Genomic DNA, 27,797 nt, shown 5'->3' with positions numbered 1-27,797 from the left:
ACTTTCATTTGTGAATAAACAATAGAAAAGGTATACAGTGTTATTAAAACTTGTATGTTTTTACTTGTTTAATTTTAAGGAAGGGGGGGGGGGGGGAGGTCCTTGGTGAAAACTATGTGAATTTAGTTTTTTCTCAGACATTGAACTTTTGATCTCACTCCTAAGAAATTCTGTTTGTTTATTTTTCACACCCTAGCTTTAGAAAAATTGAACTGATGTAAAAGGTAGAATTTATTTGGTCAGCCTATGCAGCAAAGTAAGTTTACAATAAGTATTCTGATGTGTTAAGCAGTATGCTAAAATTGTTTTATGAAAACTGCAGAGGAGATCTACAATATATGCGAGGTCAAATGATAGTACATATATAGATATATACATATATATATATATAGCAAGAAATTACTCAATTAGAACTATGATGTATTAAATATTCAGACATTGCATCGTGCACAGCAATCTTTCAGCTATTTATAGAATTGCAACGATTTAGTGCAGTTACCTGAGCTACCTGAACGTCTGCAGGCAACTGAAAAAATGAATTTTCTACAATTTACCTAAAAAATTTAACCAAATGTACAGTGAAACACAATTGCTTTGAATACTGTTGAATAACATTTGAGGGCATCATTTTCCATGGCTTATGGTTATATTTTTGTTTCATGAGGACAAATTTATGCATCAGTCATATTACTTAAGTTATTGGTATATGCGATTGCTGCATTACAATATTTTGTAATACTTGTGCATAGTAAATCATACTGAACTCTTTTGCATTGGAGATATAAAAAGTATGATACTTAAGGGACAACACCAAACAAATTTTCACTTATACCAGTAATACAAGCAGTGGGAGAAAAAACCCTCAACATTCTCTTTAGTTCTCTACTCAGGGTCAACATTATCACTTGTTCAGACTGCCTACCCCATCCAAATCTTTGATGGGCAAGGGAATGCTGATTTGTATTTGACCAACTAGACAAGCAATCTTTTTCAATTTCCATAATATATGTATATGAATTGTACCATTGGGATTCTACACAAAAAAAGTCAGTAATTCCTACATAAAACTTTAAGCCTCTATTGTGATCCAGCCCTGATCATAGGAGTCATTATTTGAATGAACTTGAATCTTCTTAATAGAAGAAAACTGTCATTTAAGTTTCAGTTTGTTTAGTTCAGTTGTTCTTGAGCAAGATTTTTTTTAAGCATTCACAATTTATTACATACCTCCTCTTGAAAGAGGGCATGATTTTTCATTTCTAAAGAAACTTGAATCTCCTTCACCAAGAAGTGCTTTGCGACAAGTTCGATTGAAATTAGCCAGTGGTTCTTGAGAAGATCCAAAATGTCATAAATCACGTTACATTTGCTTGATTTTTGCTGCCTTCACAGGTCTCAAGAATGAGAGTCTCTGTGAGTCAGAGTATCATGTTATGCTTGTCTACTTATAAATGCTTGGATATAGAGTAATTTCACAGTACCCACTTCTAATGACTTTAATATCATATCCATTCCCAAAGAATAATGAATTATTATTTTGTTAAAACTGTTTCGTGTGCTTGCAATATGGATTCTTGGAGACTAATGTTTTCCACTTCATCAACTATGTCAGCGATTCCATCACTTTTATGAGTTCAGGAATACATTCAATTTCATATATAAGGTGCATTGATAGCTTGTTCATGCTTAATGCTTCATGCAGGGTATACAAACCCATGTCGGCCACTCTTCCTCAAATCTTTTACTTGCTTATATGATCATATCACTAAAATAGCAACATTTATGGTGTGCCTGTTTTTTCTAAAAGTATCAAACTTTAAAATAACCACAACTTTTAGTCAAGACCTTACCGGTAGACTTTTTCTAAGGTCAATAATGGTGGCTATTGCATCATCAGTCACTGGGATGCCATAAAACTCTCCCTCCTCCTGGTTAAGAAGTTTGTACCAGTCATCTTGGTTTTCCTTCAGAAGCTCAGAAATTCCAAAGGACAGGGATCCCATGAAGTCATTTCTGGATGTTCTGTCCCAATCCCAAATTTCTATAGACAGTCGCTTGGAATGGTCATCTGGGGAAATGTCACTGAAACCATAAAGCATTGCCATACAACTGAAATATACAATTCTATCTGAATAACAGGAATTCTGTAGGATTGACAATCACATAAAAAAAAAAACATCCTTCCAAAAACAATTAATAGCATTTAACATACTGTAGGCACATTTAAGTGCATGGAATACTAATTTCATGGATTATCATTTTTGGTTTGGTTCACAGGTACAAAATTCTGCTGAGTTGCATATAATGGTTTACATGAAAATAACTTGTTTAAAGTCCGCTCACTCAGTATGAAATTCCATGGAGGGGGCATGATTTTTACAAACTTGAATCTGCACTATGTCAGGAAGCTTTCATGTAAATGTAAAATTCTTGAAACTTGAAATTATATCTATGTCATTGCTAGTAAAGCAACAACCACCACAATATATCACGACGTTGAGATTCTGACATATTTCAATTGTGTTATCAGTGTTCTGCCTCAAGAAATTGGACCTATGCAGTTGATATCTCAGATCTACATTGAAAGTATCTCTAAAAGACAGTGCTCCCACTGGACCAGAATTCCCTTTCGCCACTTTTTCGGGGAGTGGCGCGGCACAAATAATCACATGCTTTACAATTATTTCCATCATATTATATATTATTTTATTCATTACACTTATTTTAGCATTTTGAATCAGTTACATTACTTAATCATATCCAGCTACCATACCTAAACATTTCTTTCTGAAATAATAAGAAGTTGATTTGTTTGATAAATTCTATTATGGAAATCAAAATTCAGATAATAAATCATATAAATATAAACTTCATGATGCTACACCCCTCCGTGAAAACAGTGTGTACATTGCCCGAAATGCAGATGTCACAAAACATCAAGCCCAATTTAGAGTCGTATCTCAACCATTCCCTATTGAATTTCCGTTTTTGTATGGAAGATTTTGCAATTTGGAGAGAATCAGATGTTTGAGGAGGTGGGGTTGACTGTAAAGCCAAACATAGATATCTTTTTTAAATTTTAGACTGACTAGGGTCAGAACCTACAAGTTTAGTGTCAAAATAGAATGGAGTGCATAGTCTTATGAGATTAGCATTTTTATACTGTTGCGCACCGAACTTCAAAGAAAATTATTTATTAAAATTGCTATGTCCATATCAATGGTGACCGACCACATTGTTTATGAAATATTCGAACTAAAATCAAACACATCAAAATCAAAATCTTGTAATCAACGAGCTTGGCCGCAAAAACAAACAATTGATGTATTCATATATACATTATACACAATAATACGGCCAATTTAATTACCGGACGGTTCTCTGGTTAAGAATTGACATTAATGTGGAGATGATAACACGATAATGAATAAGACTTTAAATGTTAAACAATTGACCACAGCAGGGTAAACAGCTGTCCGATGTACTTTATTACATAATCACCCACTTTTTTGCAGCCATAAATTACCTGAGGCTGTAACCAGCTCTGTGTGCACTGGAGCGACGCGAGATTTCCGGTCGCACTCGTGGACTGAATAAACAGATTTTGATTGCATAAACAAACAGGCGATAATGTGTCACTAACAAAGGATTAAAAATAAAATTTATTGCAAAAAGGGATTTTCGCCACTTTCAATTTTTTTTTCGCCATTGTTGAAAAAAATTCGCCATTGGCGAAAATGGCGAAGCCCAGCTCAAGCACTGCTAAAAGAACACAATTCATGTCTGAAACTCACTCATATGTTATTCCAATTCAATGGTGTGTAAAAAATGAGAATTTATTTCCCATGCCTAATATATAGTGACTACAAATTCTACCTTATTATCATGACACAGCTTTAATGGAAAACTGTTATTCAGTTTTTCTACATTGTGGCAACACAAAAGTAAAACTCTCATTATTTCAATTCTTAAAGCATAAGCCAGCATGTGGGTGAACAAGAAAAATCCATTCATTATTTACTAAAATGAATCTAACTCAACGATCTGTCAAGAGCGCATCACCAGAGTACACTTGATATACCGTATTCCTCCTTACAAATCTCCTTGCCCCTATAAGCCTCCTTCATCGTATTTTCAGTTTCATGAAGATTAGCATCCTGCCATTTCCTTGATATATACAATATTCTAAAAAATTATTTATTAAGAAACTGAATTTTCATGTATCAAAATCTCTGCCTGCATGCCCTCCACCAACACTCTTGATCAATCCCATTAATCTCAAGGAATCTGAGGAAAATTGGGTGATACAATAAATTAATCTTTGTTATTAAATTTTGCGACCTCATCAACATTGTCATTCTATTTTCACATTAGGCTAGTTAAACATATGTATTTCATTTTTTTTTTTCATTTCATTTTATTCAGGTATAAAATATCACAGAATATCATGATTATAAAGAAACAGGTACAGTTTCTACAGTCATCTAGCCCAGAAAATTGATGATTTCAATAAGAGTCCCAAAATCTGCCATTCCAAAAGAGAACATATAAGAAAACCCAAACTACATTTGATTTGATCCAAAATTGCTTTGCGTTGTAATAACAAGAGCGTGAAGTTGGCATAAAATTGCCAAAAATGCGAAAAAATTCATAAATTCAGGGGGTTTTCCTTCCAGAAAACATGCAGCCCATGCGTCGAGCAAATTCATATTCAAATATATTTTTTATCGTCTATTAATAAACAATATATATTAATTTCAATAGCTCGACTGATGGGCACACCTTTTCCTAGGCAATAATCTGGATGAAATTTAGTTCAGTTATTAAGCTTTGTTTGAAAAAGGGCAGAAAAAAGTCTTATTCATGACATAATAATGCTATCAAATAAGCAATAACTTTGATTTAAGTTGAGATAGTATATTTGGCTTATATTTAACTTACTTAAAACACGGATCAAACTTAATTAAAGACAAATTTAAAACAGAGAAATTGTGTGGGCCTTTTTATATGCACAATCGTACCATGTTCTTTGAAATAATAAATTGAAACCTGGCATAATCTATAGCACTGTGCACTTATAACAGTTAAAGAATAAGTAACTTTATGAATAACATGACATATGATGATAAAATTACCTAAGGATAACCCATAAAAGCTTAAATTAGCTATTTCCAATGGGGTCCTTAGTCCTTACTGGCCATTCATATTACCAAATTTCATCTAAGGATGTTTTGTGCTATTTAGATCCCTTCGCAATAAAACTTTGATCCCCTATTGTGGCCCCACCCTAACCCCAGGGGTCGTGATTTATACACAATTGAATTTCCACTTTGTCAGGAAGATTTCATGTAAATTTCAGCTTTTCTGACCCAGTGGTTCTTGAGCAGAAGATTTTTAAATGACCCCTACCTATTTCTGCATTTTGGTGATTATCTCCCCTTTGAAGGTGGCATGACCCTTCATTTGAACAAACTTGAATCCTCTTTACCTAAGGATGATTTATATCAAGCTTGATTGAAATTGGCCCAGTGGTTCTGGAGAAGAAGATATTCCTATATATCATGTAAAACTTTGATCCCCTAATGTGGCCCCACCCTACCCACAGGGGCTATGATCTGAACAAATTTGAATCTACTCTATACCAGGAAGCTTTCACTGAAATCTCCACTCTTATGGCCTGGTGGTTCTTGAAAATATTTTCCCTATATATTCACATGCAAAACTTTGATCCCCTATTGTGGCCCCAACATACCACCAGGGCTCATGATTTAAACAAACTTGAATCTCCATTATGTCATAAGCTTTCATGTAAACTTCAGCTTTGCTGACCCAGTGGTTCTTGAGAAGAAGATTTTTGAATGACTCCACTCTATTTTTGCATTTTTGTGATTATCTCCCCTTTGAAGGGGACATGGCCCTTCATTTAAACAAACTTGAATCCCCTTCACCTAAGGATGATTTGTATCAAGTTTGATTGAAATTGGCACAGTGGTTCTGAAGAAGAAGATGAAACAGACAACAGAAAGTTTGATCAGTAAAGCTCACTTGAGCCTTCAGTTCGGCTCAGGTGAGCCAAGAAAGAAAGCCCTGCTTAAAATAGCTCTGGATATATTTAATAGGTTGTTTTCTTAAAAGTAGGTCAAACTCCAAGCTCAAAGGTCATGATATGAAATTAACTGTCTTGCCATACAAAATATGAAAGATCTACCTTTAGGATTTGAATGGATAACATCTTTATTAAAAATAGGTCAAACTTTTAGGTCAAGGTCAGAAGATCACACACCATAAAAAATGTATATACAAATATGAAAGACCTAGCTTTAATAGTTCAAAAGATATTTTTAAAGATTTTCCCCATATATCAGCATATAACACTTTGATCCCCCATTGTGGCCACACCCTATCCCCAGGGATCATGAATTGCACAAACTTGGATCTACTCTATGTCAGGAAGCTTTCATGTAAATTTGAGCTTTTCTGGTCCAGTGCTTTTTGAAAGGAAGATTTCCCCTATATACTCAAATGTAAAACTTTGAACCCCCCCCCCCCCCCCCCCCACTTACACCCAGGGGTGTAGGGTACAAATTTGAATCTGCATTATGTCAGGAAATTTTAATGCAAATTTGAAATTTTTCTGGCCCAGTGGTTCTTGAGAAGATTTTTAAATGACCCCACCCTACTTTTACATTTTCGTGATTATCTCCCCTTTGAAGGGGGTATAGCATTTCATTTGAACAATTTGAATCCCCTTCACCCATGGATGATGAGTTCCAAATTTGATTGAAATTGACCCAGTGGTTCTGGAGAATAAGATGAAAAAGTGAAAAGTTTACAGACAGACAGATGGACAACGGGTGATAAGAATAGCACACTTGAATTTTCAACTCGGGTGAGATACAAAATAATACGTAATGAGAACGGAGCAAAAACAACAAGTCTCCAGACTTCATCTGGGAGACTTAATAATAAGCAAAAATTTATATGACATCATGCATTTGCTTTCCAATCAATAAATTCCCTCAAAAATTAAGTCCTTTAAGTAACATATGTCAAGATTAATTTTGTTCACTGCAAAAAATTAAACCTATTGCATCTTTCTATCCCAGTCAGACTTATTAAAAGGGCTCCATATGTAAGGAAGCTGACTTTATACTTTTATGAATTACTTGCCCAGATTGTTCCACCCATCTGGTGTTTTAACAATCCTTTCAATAAACATGTTGCACATTATTTACAATCTAATCTTCAATATTTTAAAAGAGAAAGGAAAATTTAAGAATAATCTATCATGTATGTTTGGAAAGTCTTTATGCTGGTATATACCATAAACATACTACCCATATGCATTTTAAAGTTAACATCCATTATAAACTCATTTTAATTTCAAAATGCTAGACCTTATAAGTACCCACATTTTTCATTTCCTTGGCCATGGGCGCTTATTCGGTGATATACAGTACATCCTGCCTTTTAAAAAACCTATCCTATTATCTGTCTAATATTTCCACCTATCGGAGTAAACCATTAAGTGGAACCCTTTTCTTCTCCAAGGCTCATACACTTAGCATTACAACATATCAAATCCTGCTGAGGAAATATGATGAATCAAGGCCACATCAAAGAAATTTACATTGTTGTCATCCTCCCCCCACTCATGGTTTGTGATCAAGATAAACACTTTATGGGAAAGAGAACAATATGAAGGAAATTTATGTAGGGAATTTATCAAGAAGTAACTGTGGACATCTCAAGTTTAATTGCACAAAGAAAACGAAAGTACAGGATAAAATAAACACAAAATAATCAAGGTTTCCAGAAGAAAAAAAATTGTACATCTGAAAGAATTCTGAGGATTGATTAACTGATTGAATATTGTTTAACGTCCCTCTCGAGAATGTTTCACTCATATGGAGACGTCACCATTGCCGGTGAAGGGCTGCAAAATTTAGGCCTCTGCTCGGCACTTATGGCCTTTGAGCAGGGAGGGATCTTTATTGTGCCACACCTGCTGTGACACGGGGCCACGGTTTTTGCGGTCTCATCCGAAGGACCGCCCCATTTAGTTGCCTCTTACGACAAGCAAGAGGTACTGAGGACCTATTCTAACCCGGATCCCCACGGGACAGAATTCTGAGGAGAGAAAACACAACTCAAATCATTGGTAAGGTTAAAGTTTTTCAAAACTAAGTCAAACCCAAAGTTCATGGTAAAAAATTTGGGACCAAAAGAAAGATCTTGTCATAAGAAATACACATGTGGAATATGAAAGCCCTATCCCCATCCATTCAAAAGTTATGGCCAAGGTTAAAGTTTTTGGAGACAATCAAATACACTAACAGACAAACGGACTAAAACTATATACCCCCTATATCCCCAATTACAGGGGTGGAAAAACATAAAACCCCTTTGTAAACAAGATCAATATTTCTATCAATGACACATACATATATATGTAGTATCAAGTTGCACTACATAATTATGTGGATAGGAGAACAGCACCTTTTCATCAAAGTTTCAAAAATCCTTCAAAGGTTGAACAATCATGATATCATATTTTAGGATTAATAGCTTCTTTTTTTAATAATAACATGTATGAGAAAGATATATATTATATACATTCTTATCTTTGCTTAAAAAGTTATTGGTGGGGGTGGGGGGGGGGGGGGGTGGGGGGGGGGGGTGGGGGTGGGGGGGGGGGCAAAATTACATCCTTTCCCATCGAGCTCCAGGTAGGCAGAATCCATAAAATTCACAACTTTGGTTTCACTATTATTTTCAATATAATTCAATGGAAAACAGTTTCACTACTGTGAAAAGAATCTATCAAATTTTCAGGTGGGGTTTTAGAGTGAAAAAAAAAAAAACAACCAAAAAAACAAACATGTCTTTATACCTGTGACTTGCGCTAAAAGGCAGCCAAGAATAGGATGGCTATTTAGAGTTTCAACACTATAGCAAGATCACATGTACGAATACAACAAGCAGCCAGACTGAATCTATATTATCACAGATGATCAATGACCAATTGTCTCACGGTGCGTGACAGACCAACCAATGGCAAAAATAACAAATTACAACTCATCATTGCTCTTGGGCAAAATGGGATTTCATAGCATTTTATCAAACTAATGAGAAGAAATCCTATCATCAATGCTGGAAAAAAATCTCAAAAAAGTTCATCTTGACTATGCAAGTTGATCACCTCTTGTGACACTTAGTGAGTGTTATTCTATGACTCTGTCCCTCAGTTAGAGTAAACTGGTCCCCAAGATGGCTGATTCAGTGTCTGATTACTTGTCTAATACTTTCTTTGGATTGATCGAAGCAAGTTAATGTGTGTGGGGTCATCATTCAATCATTAATTATGATTTACCATTGATCCCCTTTCTTTCAGTCTTAGTAACGAACTTACAAAGTGAAGGTTTCATTCCACACAGGATTTAAGGTGGCTTTGATGGTCTTGGTTTTCTTTTTTGTTTTGTTATTATCATCTGGAATTAGTTTCACTTTAACGTAGGGGTCTGCTAGTCCATTTGGATCCATGGGTATTAGATTCTTTCCTTCTATAACTGAAATGAAAATATGAAGAGTTCTCTAGTAAAATACATCCTAACTATAATAGTTTTACTTCACTTTCAGAGTTCATAACCAAAAAAGATTTAGCAGTGGTTAGAACTAATTTAAATCCAATCATACTGTGTTTGAAGGTACTTCAGCAAGCTAAAGGTTCTGTTCTGAAATAACAGTACTTTTATTTCAATTTGTATTTTTCTTTTCTTCTTTTTATCTCATGGATTATATGGAGGATATTGAAGTTAAACATGGCTAATATTTGTGGAGTTAAGTTTGAAGAATGTCTTAAGCAGGATAAAACATATTTCTTATAATTGTGAGAATATAGATTAAACACAATAACATCAATCTAATTAAAATTGCAATAACATATGAAACTCAATTTAGTATGAGCATTGAATGGTTGTTGGCAAACCCTTTTCCTTAACCTTGCATTTAAAGGGGCATGGACATGGTTGAGCTGAAAATTTTATTTTTCCATTTTTATTGTTTACAGTGCTTTACTAACGTATTTCTAATAGTCAACCAAAATTTGAATGGCAGTTGTTGAGTTACAAGTGAGATACAGCACTCACAATTCTTTGTTATGTAAACAAGACTCGTGCCATGTTTTTGTTTACATATAGATTGCTTAATAGAAAATAGCATGTTTAAAACAAAATGAGATGTGCTAAACACTAGAAACTATTAAATTATGTTCAGAATTAACTTGTATATTGAAAAATCTGCTTTAAACAAACTTTTACTGATATATCTAGCTTATATGTAAACAAAAACAGGGCATGAGCCTTGTTTACATAACAAAGAATTGTGAACTCTGTATCTCCACTGTATCTCGACAACTGACATTCAAATCGTGTCCATGCCCCTTTAAATTCTAATGTCTTTTCAATATTCTGCCTCCGATTTTTAAATATCATATTTAAACAAAAATATCAGTAAAACCGATGCATGCTCCCCGAAATGCATCTAACAACTTCATATGACCAATGACTCGTACAATGATCAACTGTAGAAATAGTGTTTAAATGAAGGTTTCTATTTCATATATATGGTATATGTTCAGTGACGTTGACCTTTACAAAATGACCTTGAGTGATCTTTGTCTGAAAGTCATTTGCCAATTACTTATTTGTATATATATGATCACTACCTGTTCAAAAACTATTGAAATAAGGCACTTTTTCCTTACACAAGGTATATGTTCTGAGTGACCTTGACCTTTCCAAAATGACCTTGGTTTATATGTTCCTGTCTCACGGAATATTTGTGATTGATTTCTGATGAAAAGTCTAGAAGATGGAAACTTTTATATCAAAAACCGTTGTATGGAAATTTTGTATGTTCTGAGTGGCCTTGACCTTTCAAAAATGATCTTGAAAGACCTTGATCCAAAAGTCCTTGTCTCAAGGAACATTTGTGATAAATTATATCAATTTCTGATGAAAGGTTTAGGAGTTTTGAGCTCAGGCAGACGGACAGACATGACGGCAACTATACGCTACCCCCAAATTTTTTGGGGAGCACACAAAAAAATTGAGATGTTGTCTTAATGAGTATTTCTAAATCGTGTTGTAAGTTGAAAGGTCAGATTTGATTTCTATAGTGAGTCTGCTGTAAAGCGTGTATTTGAATATTATATTTGTAAAGTGATCTTATGTTGCAGATGGTTTTTTTTTAACTATATGTATTTAGTGTTTGTACTTACTTTGCATAGTGTGTCATTAGTTGTTAATGGTGATTTTAAACTATAGGCTGAGGGTGTTTGGACTTACTTATTGGTGAACCTATTGTTGCTAGTGGTTTCTCTCAAGCTGAGAGTGCTTGGACCCACTTTATAGTGAGCCCATTGTTGCTAGTGGTTACTTTGAGCTATAAGCTGAGTCTTGGGACTTAGGCCAACTCAACTTAATTTATAGATTATCATCCCCGCCCGCCCCTCAAAAATTGGCCAGCCCCGATGTTTTCTTTTTTTGCAAAACTTGCGATTTCCAGAAAATTTTCATGTCCAACTCAGGTATTTACACTTCTTGTTTACATTTTCGGTATAGCAACGTGAAAAGCCAAATGAAGAATATGGTTTCTTGCATTCTTACGGGCGTAAATCTTGAAGAAGTTTGGTATATCTTTTTGTGTTTGAAATTAAGCTTAACCTGGAATTCGTCTGTGAAATAAGCATAGATTGATATCCATCTGGCATTAAATGAAGCACTTCTGTTGACAAAAACTCGTTTATCATTAATATTTTTCTCAGAAAATAAAACTTAAAAAAAAAAATAAAATCCTCCCATCCGCCCCATACTTTTTGGTGACCCTGGATGATAATCTACTAATTAAGTTGAATTGGCCTTACTTTTGTAACATGCCTTTTTATTGCCCTAGTGGTAATTTTGAGCTATAAGCTAAGAGTGTTGGGACTTACTTTGTACAGTGAGCTTATTGATGACAGTAGTGATTTTGAGCTTTATTCGGCCTCTTCTCTCTGTGTGATCTACACCACAAAGCTTTGGAACGTTCTTCTCACATCGTTTGTGTACATTCATGTCACATGCTATACAAAGGAAAAAAAGAAACTTGTTTTAATAGTCACACAAACATCTTACTTCTAAAAAATCTGCCAGTTCATGGTTTTCAAAGTATTTTTTCTGAATCAATTACAGATCATTCATTTTTCATCAAAAACTTCTATTCAAAACATAATGCAGTTACACCCTGGATTTGCAATTCTGTAATTTCACAATACTAGTATTGTTAGAAGAATACAAGTGCATCATATTTTTGTTATTGTAAATAAAAGCCCAAATGACTTGCAAAAAAAATGTTGTCATAAGTCATGTACTACTCAAAAACAAGGAAGAATTGTTTTAGCACACTAAAACTGATGTCTCCCTTCAATTTTCTGTAGTTTTAAAGTGAAAAATTAATAGTTACGGTACATAACAGTCACCAATATGTATGTATGTGCTTCAACCCAGGAACAGTGTTGTGAACATTTTATAGTAAATTAAACTTACCAACAAACCAAAATATCAAAGGCCTATGTCAAAAGACAAAAAAGTTAAGGTCCGGACAAAAAAAATTGCCCAATTTTTTTTTATTATTTGACCTGTACATAAAAGGTCAAGGTCAAAGGTCATCAAAAATGACATGTGACACACTGTCTAATCATGGTATACCCATATACATGTACCAAATATCGAAGGCCTATGTCAAAAGACAAAAAACGTTATGGTCCAAACGATAAAAATGCCCCCAAAATTTTATTTAATCTTTTCATAAAAGGTCAAAGGTAATCAAAAATGGCACACAACATGATATACCCATTTACCAAATATCAAAGGCCTATGTAAAAGACAAAAAATTATGGTCCGGACAATAAAAATGCCCCCCAAAAAATTATTTGACCTTCATATATAAACAACAGTCATCAAAGGTGGCACATGTCACACTATCTTATCATGGTATACCCACATACCAAATATCAAACGGCTATGTCAAAAGATATGAAAAGTTATGATCTGGACAATAAAAATACCCTAAAAATTCTAATTGACCTTTACATAAAAGGTCAAAGGTCATCAAAAATGGCACATGACACAGTCTTATCATGGTATACCCACATACCAAATATGAAAGGCCTAGTTGTCCAATAAAAAAATTTAAGGCCTGAAAAACCTTTGTATGAGAAGCAGAAGAAGAGGAATAAGAAGAATTCACATTAAAACGGTATGTCCTGGCCCTTCTGGGAAGGGGAGATATAATTATATATACAAGTTATTTCAGGCATTCACTACATCATCACACTTCTTGTGTCTTACACATCACTACCTCATAGTAATACAAAAACCTGTCATTTCATGAATGAAAAGACATCTGTGAATGAATGACGTCTTGAGCGCTAGACTAATTATCAATTAGTCCAAGCAACAGTCTGTGAAAATAGCACATTACAAGGACTGCCCATGTCTATGTGTGCTGCCTAAGATGTCTAAATCACATTACCAACAAAGGGAAATAGATAATTATGGTCTATTTCAGTCCCCAGTCTCTATCAGCTGTCTTCCATGGCATTGCTGCATTGGAGGAAATTTGAAACCATCAGTTTAACTCAGTTTTCTAGGTCTATTACCAAAAAATGCAACCCAAAAAAAAAATTTTTTTAAAATCTACTGAGTAAAGTGAAATCATATACAAAAGGCCTCCATGCTACATCATACATTCTAAAGACCTTGGGAATCTCTGTATTTGGACAAACTTGAATCTACACCTAAATCTAAATATGAAAATACTTCCATGTTATGTTATTCGTCCTTTTTGGATGAGTGTATATAAAGAAGAATTAAAAAAAAAAAAAAGAATTTCCCCTATATATACCTTAAAATCCGTATTACACCCCTCCCCCATCCATCCCCGAAAACCATGAATGCCCCCTCCCTCCCAATAGGCATATTTTGAAAGTTCCAGCAAGTATTATGGATTATCTCATACCGTATAGTGGGTTTTTTCTGCAGGTCTAAAAAAAAATTGGCGATTTGATGGCTCAAAGGTATGCTAATAATTTTAATTTGCGGAATAAATTTTGGCGGACGGGGAAGAGTTATCTCTCTTGCAAATACTGAAGTCGCAATTGGGTGCATATTTAGCGAGTGAAATTTTGGCGGAAAGCTATCTAACCACTAAAATAAGCCAAATTTATCACCCCAGGTAAAAAAACTCGCTATACGGTAATACTGGACATCCCTGAAAACTGGACATCAGCCTTTAATTTTCTTTTTTAATCTACTATCAACAAACATAATAAATACTCTCTAAAACAAACAGATTACAGTGAACATGTAAGAAGTCACACATTGATATCTCCATAGTTTCTGAGATGCAGTCCATGAGCACTTCACTACTGTTTTTTACAATCTAATTAAAATCAGACTTCTTAGATCCGAGCCGTATACTCTGCATAAGAAGATCTGACATAACCCGATTAGGGGTCATGTTCATGTGAACTTTATGTTAGCCAATTATCGCGTCGGTGTTCACAATTCAAGGAAAATGGCTGCGATTGTTTGGTTTGAAAGAAAACACATCGCAGCTAGATGCGATGTCACAATGCACCATTTATGTCGACTGGCGTTACATTCCTCGCGTTATTTAAGTAAACCATCTTGAAAACTATTCAAATTGTACCCATCCCTATTCATATATAAATCGGAATTCACAATTAATATAATTTGGGTGTATTTTATATAAATTGTACTTTTTGTTCTTTGTATGAACGGAATAGATTAGGCATTATTGCGAAAGTTTAAAATTCGTTATGCAAGAATATACAATTTTACAGTGTGGAATAAACTTCGTGGGAGAGAGATTACAACTTGTTTACAAATTGCCAGGAACCGCCCAAATAGCCATCATTGTCTGTATGATGCAATCTGACTGGCTGATAGTTCTTATGAATATTCCAAACGAAAGGTCATGTGGATGTGACCCCCTATGGGGTTATGTCAGATCCTATTGTAGCGATTGTGAACGTATTCTAGGATCTGATTTTAATTAGATTGCTGTTTTTTACTTATCACCTGAATAAAATGAACATGCATTCTGTCAAGTACTGTATAGCAATCTACACTGCCCACCATAAATAAGTATACACTCACTAAAATAAGTTACTTGCGCATAAAACAAATGGGTTAATTACATCATAGATACAGATCTTTCGATGCAATATACATAACTCTGACATATAAATAGATGACGTCAGGCTTTTAACTTTCTATATCATTATGTTTTATCATAATACTTGATTTTCTAAATTTTGGAATTATCTAAAGAGATATTATACAAACCTTACCATGAAACCATATCAAACTCATTGCTAATACATATTATTGTGTATTTTAACAAGATCCTTTGATTTTTCACCGTAAATAAATCACTATCACAATTTAACAGATTATACACCAAAAATATTGAATGTCCATTATTGTTTCACATATGTTGAAGTTGTACCCGTAACTGATTATTTCACCGAGATAAATTGAAAGTTATTCACAGTGAATTCAGCTCTTTTTCATACCGTAAACCAATTTTAATTCACGTGCAAGAAAATTTCATGAAATTCGCGAGAACCTCATCGTCGAGAATATTTCTCATTGTGAACCAGTCCTTCGATGTCTGTCATAGGCTCGAAAAAGGCTTGATTTGAAAAATTACTTGCCACAAACCAGTTTACCACGGGTGAACCGCGAAATAAAGTATACCCGCGAATAAAAGCTGTTTACAGTATTGAAAATATTTTGTGCCAAAATGTGTTAAAAGCTTATGTGTATACTTATTCATGGTGGGTAGTGTATATATAGCAAAACGAAAACTTACAATCACGAGATTTTGTTCTTTTCTTTTACATTCCTTTTAAGTTCAAATCCTTTTAGGAAAGAAAATCCTGAAATGTATTTTTTTTTGTTGGACTGTGGGGGTGGGGGGTGGGGGGTGGGGTGTTAAAAGAAGTCTTCATAAGTTTTCTTGAAAGTCAAATAAACAAGATTGGTTGGTTGTTTACAGTTTAACACCTCTTATAGTCTTTCACTCACAAATGTCATCAGCTTTAGATGAATAGCCACTAGGGGTGGGATGATACGCAAACCTTACGATACAATACATATCTCAATACATCAATAAGATATAATAGATGCATCATGATATCGTAATAAATCAGAACATTGTAACAAAATGCATTAATTGATTAGGAATTTTGATGCCTTCTGATTGGTCTAGACAATCTTTTCTGGTGTGTACATCATAGTGAGTTCACCTCAAAATTAATGCTGGGAGGTTTATTCAGGATGTTCTCTTGACCAACCACAGCTTTGTTGACATTTTTGTTGACCAATTAAATTGTACGTTGGTAAGTCAAATTCGATGCCATTAATGGCTTTACCAAACATCACCAATTCTAGTTAAATCACTATCAATTACAATGTAAAAATTTGAGAATAAAGCTGTTACAGTTTCTAGGTTTTGACTGTCGAAATATGATTATATAATCTATAACAATACACATTTTTATTTGTTTAAGTATTTAGAAAAATATTGTAAAAATTGCAGGGCACATTTGATGCCAGTTGAGAATTAAATAGTGTATTTGTGCTCCTTGAAGAATAAATGGTTTTTTCTTTAAGATATACTCTGGACATTGACAACATAACCCAACCACTCCCCTCAAAATGGAAAAAAAATCTATAAGTTAACTTCCTTGATGTTAAAAAATTTCAATCAAAATAGCAGGTGCACAACTTCATTATTCATATAAGATATACACAAATTTTTAATCAAATCTGTTCATCAGTGTTGAAGTTGGTGAAAGACGATGGACTACCGGAAATCTGTAAATTTTCAATTTGTCCAGTAAAACTCAGAACCTGATCTGATTAACTGTCTGCTCGATATTGCCAGACAAAAATAAAATAAAGATCATTATCTGCATTGTTTATTGACTTTTATGCTATCAAATCCTGATAAAAATAACTTGCTATTTTTTCACCTTGAAACGTATTAATTTGTTATAAACCGTCAACAGCTTGCTTCACCAAAAATCATTAGCCCACTCAGTGTATGTACTTTCACCTACTTCTTAAGAAAAAAAAGAAGAAAATTTGGAAGTGTGAAAAGGATGGGGGGAAAAAAGTTAAAAATATGCTTAATCCTGTGTGCATGGTTAAAACATCCAGAGTGGCTACAATTTGAAAACTACGTTATGGTTTGACAGGTTTGTATGTATTTTGCATTGAAGGTGTCAATACCAGAGACTGAGAGTGAAAATGATTCAGACATGGTGAATGAGCCAAGAGTCAGACTAACAGTTTAATGCTATAATAATATCTAATTAGAAATAGAGGGAGAATGCTGTTAAACATTTTAATGTTTTAAACTGTCACTGATTTAAAATTTAAAAAATCACTAAAACGCATCAAAGATGCATATGGCCGAGTTGCAGTTAGGAATGTGTTCATTGGAATGACCCTAATTTGTGAATGTGAAGGGCCGCAAATAGGTATTTCATGAGATAATGACCTTGACCTTTGGATTTCAAAAGCAACATGAATCTTGAATGTCATCAGGATTTGAAGTCTGATAAACATGCACCAGCAAGTACATGTATAACAAGAGGCCCATGGGCCACATCGTTCACCTGAGTCACCTTGGCCCATATCTGAAGACTTTCCATATATATTTGCATGTAAAACCTTAGTCCCTATTATGGCCCAAACTACCCTTTGCAAACTTGAATCTACACATGTCAGAAAGCTTTCATGTAAATGTCAACTTCTTTGGCCCAATGGTTCTTGAGAAGAAGATTTTTAAAGCTTTTTCCTATATTTGTATATAAAACTTTGACCCCCCCCCCCCCCCACTTGTGGCCCCATCCTACCCCCGAGGCCCATGATTTGAACAAACTTGAATCTGCACTACGTCAGAAAGTTTTCTTGTAAATATCAGCTTTTCTGACTCAGTGGTTATTGAGAAAAAGATTTTAACTATATATTTGTATGTAAAACTTTGATCCCCCTTGTGGCCCCATCCTACCCCCGGGGGCCATGATTTGAACAAACTTGAATCTGCACTATGTCAGAAAGTTTTCATGTAAAAATCAGCTTTTCTGGCTCAGTGGTTCTTGAGAAGAAGATTTTTCCTATATATTTGTATGTAAAACTTTGATCCCCTATTGTGGCCCCATCCAACCCCCGGAGCCCATGATTTGAACAAACTTGAATCTGCATTATGTCAGGAAGCTTTCATGTAAATCTCAGCTTTTCTGGCTTAGTGGTTCTTGAGAAGAAGATTTTTAAAGTTTTTCCCTATATATTTGTATGTAAAACTTTGATCCCCCCTTGGGGCCCCATCCTACCCCCGGGGGCCATGATTTGAACAAACTTGAATCTGCACTATGTCAGAAAGTTTTCATGTAAAATCAGCTTTTCTGGCTCAGTGGTTCTTGAGAAGAAGATTTTTAAAGATTTTTCCTATATATTTGTATGTAAAACTTTGATCCCCCCTTGTGGCCCATCCTACCACCGGGGGCCATGATTTGAACAAACTTAAATCTGCAATATGTCAGGAAGCTTTCAGGTAAATTTCAGCTCTTCTGGCCCAGTGGTTCTTGAGAAGAAGATTTTTAAATGACCCCACCCTATTTTTGCATTTTTGTGATTATCTCCCCTTTGAAAGGAACATGGCCCTTCATTTGAACAAACTTGAAAGCCCTTCACCCAAGGATGCTTTTGGCCATGTTTGGTTGAAATTGGCCCAGTGGTTCATGAGAAGAAGATGAAAATGTGAAAAGTTTACAGACAGACGGACAGACAGACAGATGGACAGACAGACAGACGGACGTCGGACAAAATGTGATCAGAAAAGCTCACTTGAACCTTCGGTTCAGGTGAGCTAAAAATTAGAGGCAAGCTCAAATCTACAGTATATAGTGAAAAAGAGATCTTGACCTTTGACCTTTTGACCTCAAAATAGGAACCTTCCTCTTTTGGATGTGATCAAAATATGCAAGTCTGACAAAGACGCACCAAGTAGTATGAAAGTTAGAGACAGGACAAGCAATTGTGAATGCCACCCGCCTGCCTGGACACCCATCCTTCGCCAATTTAAAAGCTGAGATTGCAGTGCTACGGAACTCAGCTAACTACATTTTAAAAAATTTAAGGGTTTTTTTATGTATGGCAAATTTTTATTTGTCCAAGAGTTTTAAAAAATTCTCCCTGATCTACAGGATATAATGTCTGGTAGTTTTTAATGCTCTTTCAAATCTGATGATAACGAGCTACTCTGGAAAAATTATGTCTACACAGACAGGCAGATGGACAAGGTGATTCCAGTATACCCATTAAGGAGGTACTCCACATCGTCATAATGGCTGACTTCCTTTTAAAACATGGATGAACAAGATAGAGTGGGTCAAGTCTCCATACTTTTATTTACAAAACACATTACACCTGAACATGTACTAACATATTTTACTTAGTTCACAATGGAGACTTGGCCCACTCCATGTGAAAATCTGCTTGTAAAAGTCAAATTTGCTGTTATTTTGCACATAGGTGACTTTAAGTAGGATTTTTTCAATGTTCCTAAATTGAAATGGAAATAGAACAAGATGTGTTTGTGAAACACAAATGCCCCCGATAATAACCAATTCCGAAGATGGCCAAGGTCACAAGGACAAATATCTTGGTACCAGTAGAAAGATCTTGTCACAAGAAATGCTCATGTACAATATGAAAGCTCTAATATTTACCATTTAGAAGTTATGACCTATGTAAAAAAAAAAATTAAAAGTAGGTCAAATGTCAAGGTTAAAAGGTTTAGTACCAACGGAAAGGTCTTGTCACAAGGTATACTCATGTGAAATATCAAAGCTCTATCACTTACTGTTAAAAAGTTATAAGCAAGGTTAAAATTTTCAAAAAGTAGATTAAACTCCAAGGTCAAGGTCACAGGGTCAATAATGTTGGTACCCACGGAAAGGTCTTGTCACAAGGAATACTCATGCGAAATATCAAAGCTCTATCACTTACTGTTCAAAAGTTATTAGCAAGGTTAAAGTTTCAGACAGAATTACAGACAGGACAAAAACAATATGCCTGCCCCCCTAACTAAGGGCTATGAACTCTAGGGGAAAAAAAAAATCTGTCCTGCGTATCTATATTCAGCAACAGTTAGTATAAAACAAGATGTGTTCTGAAAACTTGAATCCCCCCCCCTTTTGATAGTGCCTTTACTGATGTAAGACTTTACATGATATAATATATGCAACATGATTAATTTGACCCTGTCCTAGAGTTAAAAACCCTCAGATTGCAAAATTCACAATTCTGTTACATTCCTTTCTGCTTTTCTTAATCATGCATTTAGTTTTTATACAGTATCAGCAAACATAAAGAAGTCTTTCAAATGATAAACACCCGTCAGTGTACCCCTCGATACCTGTATTTATTCACCTGAGTTTAGGTTTCCACTGTCTTCAGACCGTGTTCCACGCAACGCAGTAGCATGGGTTCCTGCAAATTCTCTTTTTGTCAAACTTTGAAGTTTAAGTTAAAATTTTTGAGTTAAGTTACAGACACGACTTCTGAGGTGAGTAAAACATTTTACTTTTACATTTTTCTCTGTTTTGTTAATTTTACGGTCCTGGGATAACTGTTGTTTCAAAGTGTTTAATAATTTTGTTTGAGAACTTATTTCATTTGCATAGTGTGTATTTATCTAGGAAATATTGAGAAGAATGTATACATAAGGCTCTTGTATTTTTAGTATCATCATAATGTGAATATAATTCATAATGATTTTAAAGTGTGTAAGTTAGGCCAATTCAACTTAATTGATAGATTATCATCCCTGCCCGCCCCTCTAAAATTGGCCCGCCCCAAATTTTTTTATTTTGCGAAACTTGCGATTTCCGGAATATTTTCATGTCCAACTCCGGTATGTACACTTGTTTGTATTTCCGGTATAGCAAAGTGAAAAACCACGTGAAGAAAATAGATCTATATGGTTTTCTTAATTTCTCGCGTTCTTACAGGCGTAAATCTTGAAGAAGTTAGGTATATTTCTGTTTGAAATTAAAGCTTAACCTGGAATTTGTCTGTGAAAATAGCATAGATTGATATCCACCTGGCATTAAATGATGCGCATCTGTTGAAAAAAAAATCGTTTGTCTTTAATATTTTTCTCAGAAAATAAAAATTAAAAAATAAAATCCTCCCACCCACCCCATACTTTTTGCTGACCCAGGATGATAATCTACTAATTAAGTTGAATTGGCCTTACAATCAATGCAGTTTAGTTTCAAATGAACTATCAAAGTGAGTGTAATTCATGAAGTAAGCATTTAATACAAATTTAAGTAATGCAGTTTTGCCGCATTATTATTTGAGTTCCCCATAGCTATAGTATAGTGGACTATGTGAGTAATGACTTGTATTAATGTGTGTGTAACGTAATATGTATTTATGTGTATGTAGGTCCCGATGACTTATGGTACTTGGTGTTCCACATAAACGGACCAAATGTGAGCATGCATTGCTAATAACGAATACCTGAGCCAGCAGTGGATAGTGATTATGTACAATATATCTACAATATAAAGTGAAAATGTTTAAAATCTTGTTTTTGATTCTCAATCCTGGAAGCCATCCCAGTCAACTTGTAACAATATATACCAAGTTTGGCCCAACCCTGGAGTCAGAACCTCTACCCCAGGAATCATTTGGTGGAGGCCTTCCTGCTCTACACTTCTATGCAATTAGTTTTTCCTACAGATGTACAATTGTAAAAAAAATATTTTCGAATATGACCAATGTATGGCAGTTTTTACCCCGCCCATAAGACCCCTGGGGTGCAGAACCCCTGAAATTTACATCTTACGTCACCCTTATCCTAAAGATGTGTCATACCAAATTTGGGGAAATGGAATGGTAGTTATCAAGAAGTTAAAAATGTTTAATTGTTAATGTTCGAAACTAACCATAGATTGATAGACCCAATCTATGCCAAATGACACTGGTCTATGCCAAATGAGAGAGACCAAATTGTCTATGCCGATTTTCAGGATTTAAAGCAATAAAGTTATCCCGAAGGACTCAGCATGGTCATTCAATGTCTGATAAATATTACGAGGAAAGGAAGATATTGTTATGGAAATGGAAAGAAAATATGCTTTCTAAGTACATTAGAAGTAAATGAAAATGTTATAAATTTGTGTTATTTTTTTTCAATGTTGCAGTCTATGCCAATTCGATGAGGTCCATGTCGTCTTGTTTTGGCATAGACCTGTGGTCTATACCAAGTTTTAAACCAATTTCGAACACTGTTAATCACTGACTATTTTGGCCCCACCCTGATGCCAAAACCTCTAACCCTCGGATCATCAAATTTACAATTTTGGTAAAAGACTACCTGCTCATTCTAGTTATCCATATAGTTTCAATTTAGTATCAATAGCACTAAAGAAGATGTTTCAAATTACACATAAACACTATAGACCAAGTTTGGCCCCTTTCTGGAGTCAGAACCTCTCAGTGTGCCAGGGATCATGAAATTTACAACTTTGGTAGATGCCTTCCTGCTCTACATTACTATGCATTTAGTTTTTCTTACAACAGTTGAGAAGATGATTTTGGAAAAAATATGTCAATTTTTGGCAGTTTTTACCTCATCCCTAAGGCCCCATGGGTGCAGGAGTCCTGAAATATACAATTTATAACCCCCTCCCTTGTTCCAAAGATGCCTCATACCAAATTTGAAAAGAATTGGAATGGTACAGTAGTATCAAGAACAATTAAGTTGAAAATGCTCAATTGTTAATGCAATGAAGGACGATTGACCTTCTTATCTATGTCTTATTCTAGTGTAAATTTAACATTCTACAATTATGCAAACTTTTCTTATTCATGCTATAAAGACTTGGGATTAAAAAGTATACACAGTAACTTTAAAAAGTTGCCACTCCATTCACTAGAACGAACATTTACAATGTACCAAAGTGTAAAAAAAAAAAATCCAAGTTCTTTTTATGAAATTTTAAACAAAAACTCTCCAGTGACAACAGGTACAATAAGATGGCAAGTGAGCTTTCAGATATAGGTAATATACAGGGAATGGAAACACATCCACAAATCACCTTTCAAAATAACTAAAAATTGCAAATTCAAATGGTTTCAATAAAGAATGATTAACAGAATATTAGCAGCAAATTTGTTTCTAATCAAAATCAAACAAATAATGTGTACTTTTTGGTCACAGAGAGGAGGAAACAATAGAACATATACTGTGGGAATGTAATTGTGTAGATGAGTCTGAAATTTACTTAAAAGATAAAACAAATTTTCAACTATATTTTTTTTATTATAAAATCTTTTATTTAGGTTGCTCATGATAAAGATAAGTATATACAAAATACCCTTATCCTATGGTTGAAGTACTATATTTATAGAGGAAGATGTACTCAGAAATCATTGAGCACTCATTTTTGCCTTATCCTACTTGAAAATTTTTTAAGAAACACAAAAAATCCAAAAATGGTGATGAGAAAACTCTAACTCACTCTCTCTCTCTCTCTCTCTCTCCCCCCCCCCCCCCCCTCCTTTTCTTTGGACATTTCAATAAATCTGAATCCCTTTTAACTAATTATATTTTTTTCCGAGTTTGGATGAAATTTGCCGCATGCTTCCAGAAAAGAAGTTGAAAATATGACAAGACATTAGACATATTTTGATCATATAAGCTCACTCTAGTGTATGACTCAGGTGAACTAGAAATCAAGATTCCTTTTGACTTCAAGATAAAATCAAGCATTTCATGTGGAATTCAATTTAACAATGCGGTTAGCAACCACTGAAAAGTTTTGGAAGTGATTGACATTAATGATGACATAATAAAATTGATAGAAGAGCTTTTGCAACTGTTGCAGTTATTTGAGTTATTGATGAGAATAATGATCAATGATGCACCCCATCAAATAATGACACTAAATGTGGATACATACTGCAAAATTAACACAATTGATTTGTCATTACTACCAGAGTTTTCTACTTAACACTAATAGCTTTAAGTACTTGTAAATCATTCATCATGAGACATAGAGGATAATGATTATCTTAAAAGGATTGGCGTTTTTATTTACCTTAATAACTAACAAATGAGATATTGCATATAATTTTAGCCAAATATTATTGAAACTCCTCAATACGTTTTTTAAATGTATCAATAGCAGACTTGTTATTAATAAAAGGTGATTGATCTTTTCTATTACCATTCAACAAAATAAATTGCACTTTTAAGGTAGCTCACTACATCAAGATTTATACCTGTTATGACACTTCATCACAAGATGGCGATTCATATGTTTTGTGAAATTACTTGTATCGAGCAATTGGTTTGTATATCTAACGTAGCTCAGTGGATAAGGTATCAGCAGATCTCAAGTTCAAATCTTTATATCTACTTAAGTATATTTTTGAAAAATCTTCGTTGTCTTTGGTGATCAGGTCTTCAAACCGTCTGTTGGAATTCCCATCGGCATGAATTGTGCTCTTTTGTTAGCTCACCCGTTTTTATATTCTTACAAAGCAGAATTTACTCAAAAACTTCTCAATGAAAAGTAAAAATCTTTTGCTGTGGCCGTTCAATTCGACATTTAGATATGTTGACGATGTTTTATCTATTAACAATAATAATTTTTATCATATACCCATCAATGTATTGTTCTTTGATACTGTGGATTTCACGGCGTGTGATCCGGTTTACCAGATCACCACACTGTGGTTTTCTGATTCCATATCAGTATCCTCTGAAACTCATGCAGTCACAATGACGTCACAATGCAATGTTATTTGTGGAAAATATTGACCGCGTCACAAAACAAAACTGCATACACAAAACATAATTTCATGGTATGTCTGTGTTTTTGATAATTTGGATTACATTTATTATCTTATAAATGTGGATTTAAAATGCATAAGGGGGTATATAACGAATTTATCATTACTACAGTAACTTGATCCGAAGAGTTGGATCACGTCTCGTTGACAGGTGCGGATCATCAGATCAAACTGAAGCGTCTCGTGTGATCTGATGATTCACACCTGTCAACTCAATGTGATCCAACTTTTCGGATCAAGTTACTATAGCAATAATATATATTTATTTATGTCGATTCGATATATCCCTGTGAATTCGAAATAAAAGACACCACAGTCATCCACTTCTGCTTCAAATTTAGATATTTTATTGAAAATAGATATTAATGGCAAACTCAACTTTATGACAAATGGGATGATTTCAGCTTCTCCATCGTCAACTTCCAATATATATGTAGCAATATTCCATTATCACACTGCATATGGTGTGTATATATCTCAAATGATTCGATACGCAAGAGCTTGTTCTGCGTATGATAAGTTTTTAAAATGAGGCAGGCTATACTGACAAACAAGTTGATGGTGCAGGGGTTTCAACAGTCTCATTAAAAGTCAGCATTTTCGCAAATTCTATGGTTGTTATCAAAATGATCTATTTTGCCAATACAACCCAACCTATAATTGGGTCAAATGCTGTCTGACATGTTTTATACCAGTTGTTAGGCAGTTCTTGACACACAGATTTTAACTACGGAAAACTCTGTTTACCTGATCAAGATATAGGGCTCACGGCGGGTGTGACCGGTCGACAGGGGATGCATACTCCTCCTATGCACCTGATCCCACCCCTGGTATATCCAGGGTTCCGTGTTTGCACAGCTCTCTATTTTGTATTACTTATAGGAGTTATAAGATTTATCACTCTTCATTATCTTCACTTTTCATGCTGATTTGATAAACTCTTTCATGGTGTGGTGAGCCACCTTAATAGTCCTCAATCAATATGAAAAATATTGTTGATATTAGTGATGCCATTATCAAAATTTTTCATCTGGTTTTAAAAGAAGTGTATATTTTTTCTCAGAATATCAAAACAAGAGACCCAAAGACCAAACACAATTCCTACAGAAGTCATGTAGCATACTCTTACAGAAAGTTTTTACTGTAACTACTTCAATACTGGGTCAATGCTGAATTTACTCATTTCTCTAAAGCAGCAATAAAACAGTTTTGAGCATATTAAAAAAACAGTTGATTGGTTTTTGCATGTATTTTAGCAATATAAAAATAAAAGCAAGAAATATTTTTTCGCGAGTGATGTTTCTCGCGAAATTATGCAATAATAAATTCCTCGTGTATAATTAGGAATTTACAGTAATTTAATCTACTTTCACTTGTACCAGATTTTTTCCAATTTAGATGGAGTTACACTCTTAAAATGGTTATTGCAGAGATATTCTTCAGTTTTAATGATACACTGGGGCTGTGAGGGGCATACCTTACGCACAAAACTTTAGGAAATTCAATCTAATTAAAATCAGATCCTAAGATACGCTCACAAATGCTACAATAGGGGATCACGCCTGCATGACCTTTCACTTGGAATATTCATGAGAACTATCAGCCTGTCAGATTGCACCTTACAGAATATGATGGCTATTTAGACGGTTCCCGGCAATTTGTAAACAAGTCTCCCCCACAAAGTTTATTCCACACTATAAAATTGTATATTCTCACATATAAATTTTCGCAACAATGCCTAATTTATTCCGTTTATACAAACAACAAAACATACGATATAAAATATACCCAAATTAAATTAATTGTGAATTGCGATTTATGTATGAATAGGGATGGGTATGATTTGAATAGTTTTCAAGATGGTTTACTTAATTAACGAGAGGAATATAATGCCAGTTGACGTAAACGGTGCATTGTGACATCATTTGATGCGATGTATTTTCTTTCAAACCAAACAATCGCAGCAATTTTCCTAGAATTATGAACACCAACGATTTCATAGGTGACACACTGATTGGCCAACATAAAGTTCACATGAACATGACCTCTAGTTGGGTTATGCCAGATCTTCTTATGAAGAGTATATGGCGCGGATCTAAGTAGTCTGATTTTAATTAGATTGAAGGAAACTGGACCATCAACTGTAACAATGAATCATATAGTGCATGCATTGAATCATGTCTGACACTCTTATACCTGCAGTACATCGAAAATGATGTGCTGTCTGATTCTTCCTTAATAATCCTGTGTTTGTTAGTGGTAATAATCAACACTTGCGCACAGAATTAGTAACAAAAACTTTATTAACTGCTGAGGTAATTCAAAGCCTCACACCTGCACCATTCATCTCTGAAACTCTTCAAACAATTAGTTGATCTTAGACTGAAGAAACAAGAGCACCACAATGCAGATAGTCAGCATATAAAGTTTATCAACGTGGCTATGTGCATTTCATATCAGTGTTACACACAGAATCACTCACTAAGTTACTCATACAGGCACCATTGTATTACCCGGTATTATATTCCTCCAACTCCATTGCAAGGGGATTAAAAAAATAAAAGTCTCTTTTCTGTTGGCACTTTCTAATATCTGAGTGTGATATTAAAAATACCATAATTTGTTGTTTATTTTATAAAATCAACTGGTAGTATGTCTAAAACATGTTTTTCAAATATCATAAGGGCAGAGACTGATTAAAAAGATGTATACTAAAGTCTGATCCAAGATGAACACTCTCAAAATGGGGTGGAGATCAAGATCATGGATCCAGTTGATACTTTA

At 34.5% G+C, this 27,797-nt stretch overlaps 1 protein-coding gene and 1 long non-coding RNA gene across 6 annotated transcripts in view; one reads left to right on the top strand and one right to left on the bottom strand.

Annotated features, from left to right (window-relative positions):
• LOC125669579 (calcium-dependent protein kinase C-like) overlaps window positions 1-27,797 on the bottom strand; it is a 105,877-nt gene that overhangs the window by 33,711 nt on the left and 44,369 nt on the right. For 3 of the 5 annotated variants that reach the window (XM_048904183.2, XM_048904181.2, XM_048904185.2), the window contains 4 exons: window positions 11,996-12,124; window positions 9,413-9,569; window positions 1,851-2,082; window positions 500-526 (listed from right to left, as the gene is read on the bottom strand). In XM_048904183.2, the coding sequence (XP_048760140.1) occupies window positions 500-526; window positions 1,851-2,082; window positions 9,413-9,569; window positions 11,996-12,124 (545 nt within the window). The remainder of the gene's footprint in view (window positions 1-499; window positions 527-1,850; window positions 2,083-9,412; window positions 9,570-11,995; window positions 12,125-27,797) is intronic. The other 2 variants (XM_056163168.1, XM_048904184.2) reach the window with 1 other exon arrangement.
• Window positions 20,470-22,702, top strand: LOC130054219 (uncharacterized). Its single transcript, XR_008802504.1, has 2 exons — window positions 20,470-20,709; window positions 21,597-22,702. It is a non-coding gene; the product is annotated as an uncharacterized LOC130054219 (long non-coding RNA).

This window comes from Ostrea edulis, chromosome 4 (assembly GCF_947568905.1).
Source record: "Ostrea edulis chromosome 4, xbOstEdul1.1, whole genome shotgun sequence".
Lineage (NCBI taxonomy): Eukaryota > Metazoa > Mollusca > Bivalvia > Ostreida > Ostreidae > Ostrea > Ostrea edulis.
This window is presented reverse-complemented; position numbering and strand designations above follow the sequence as displayed.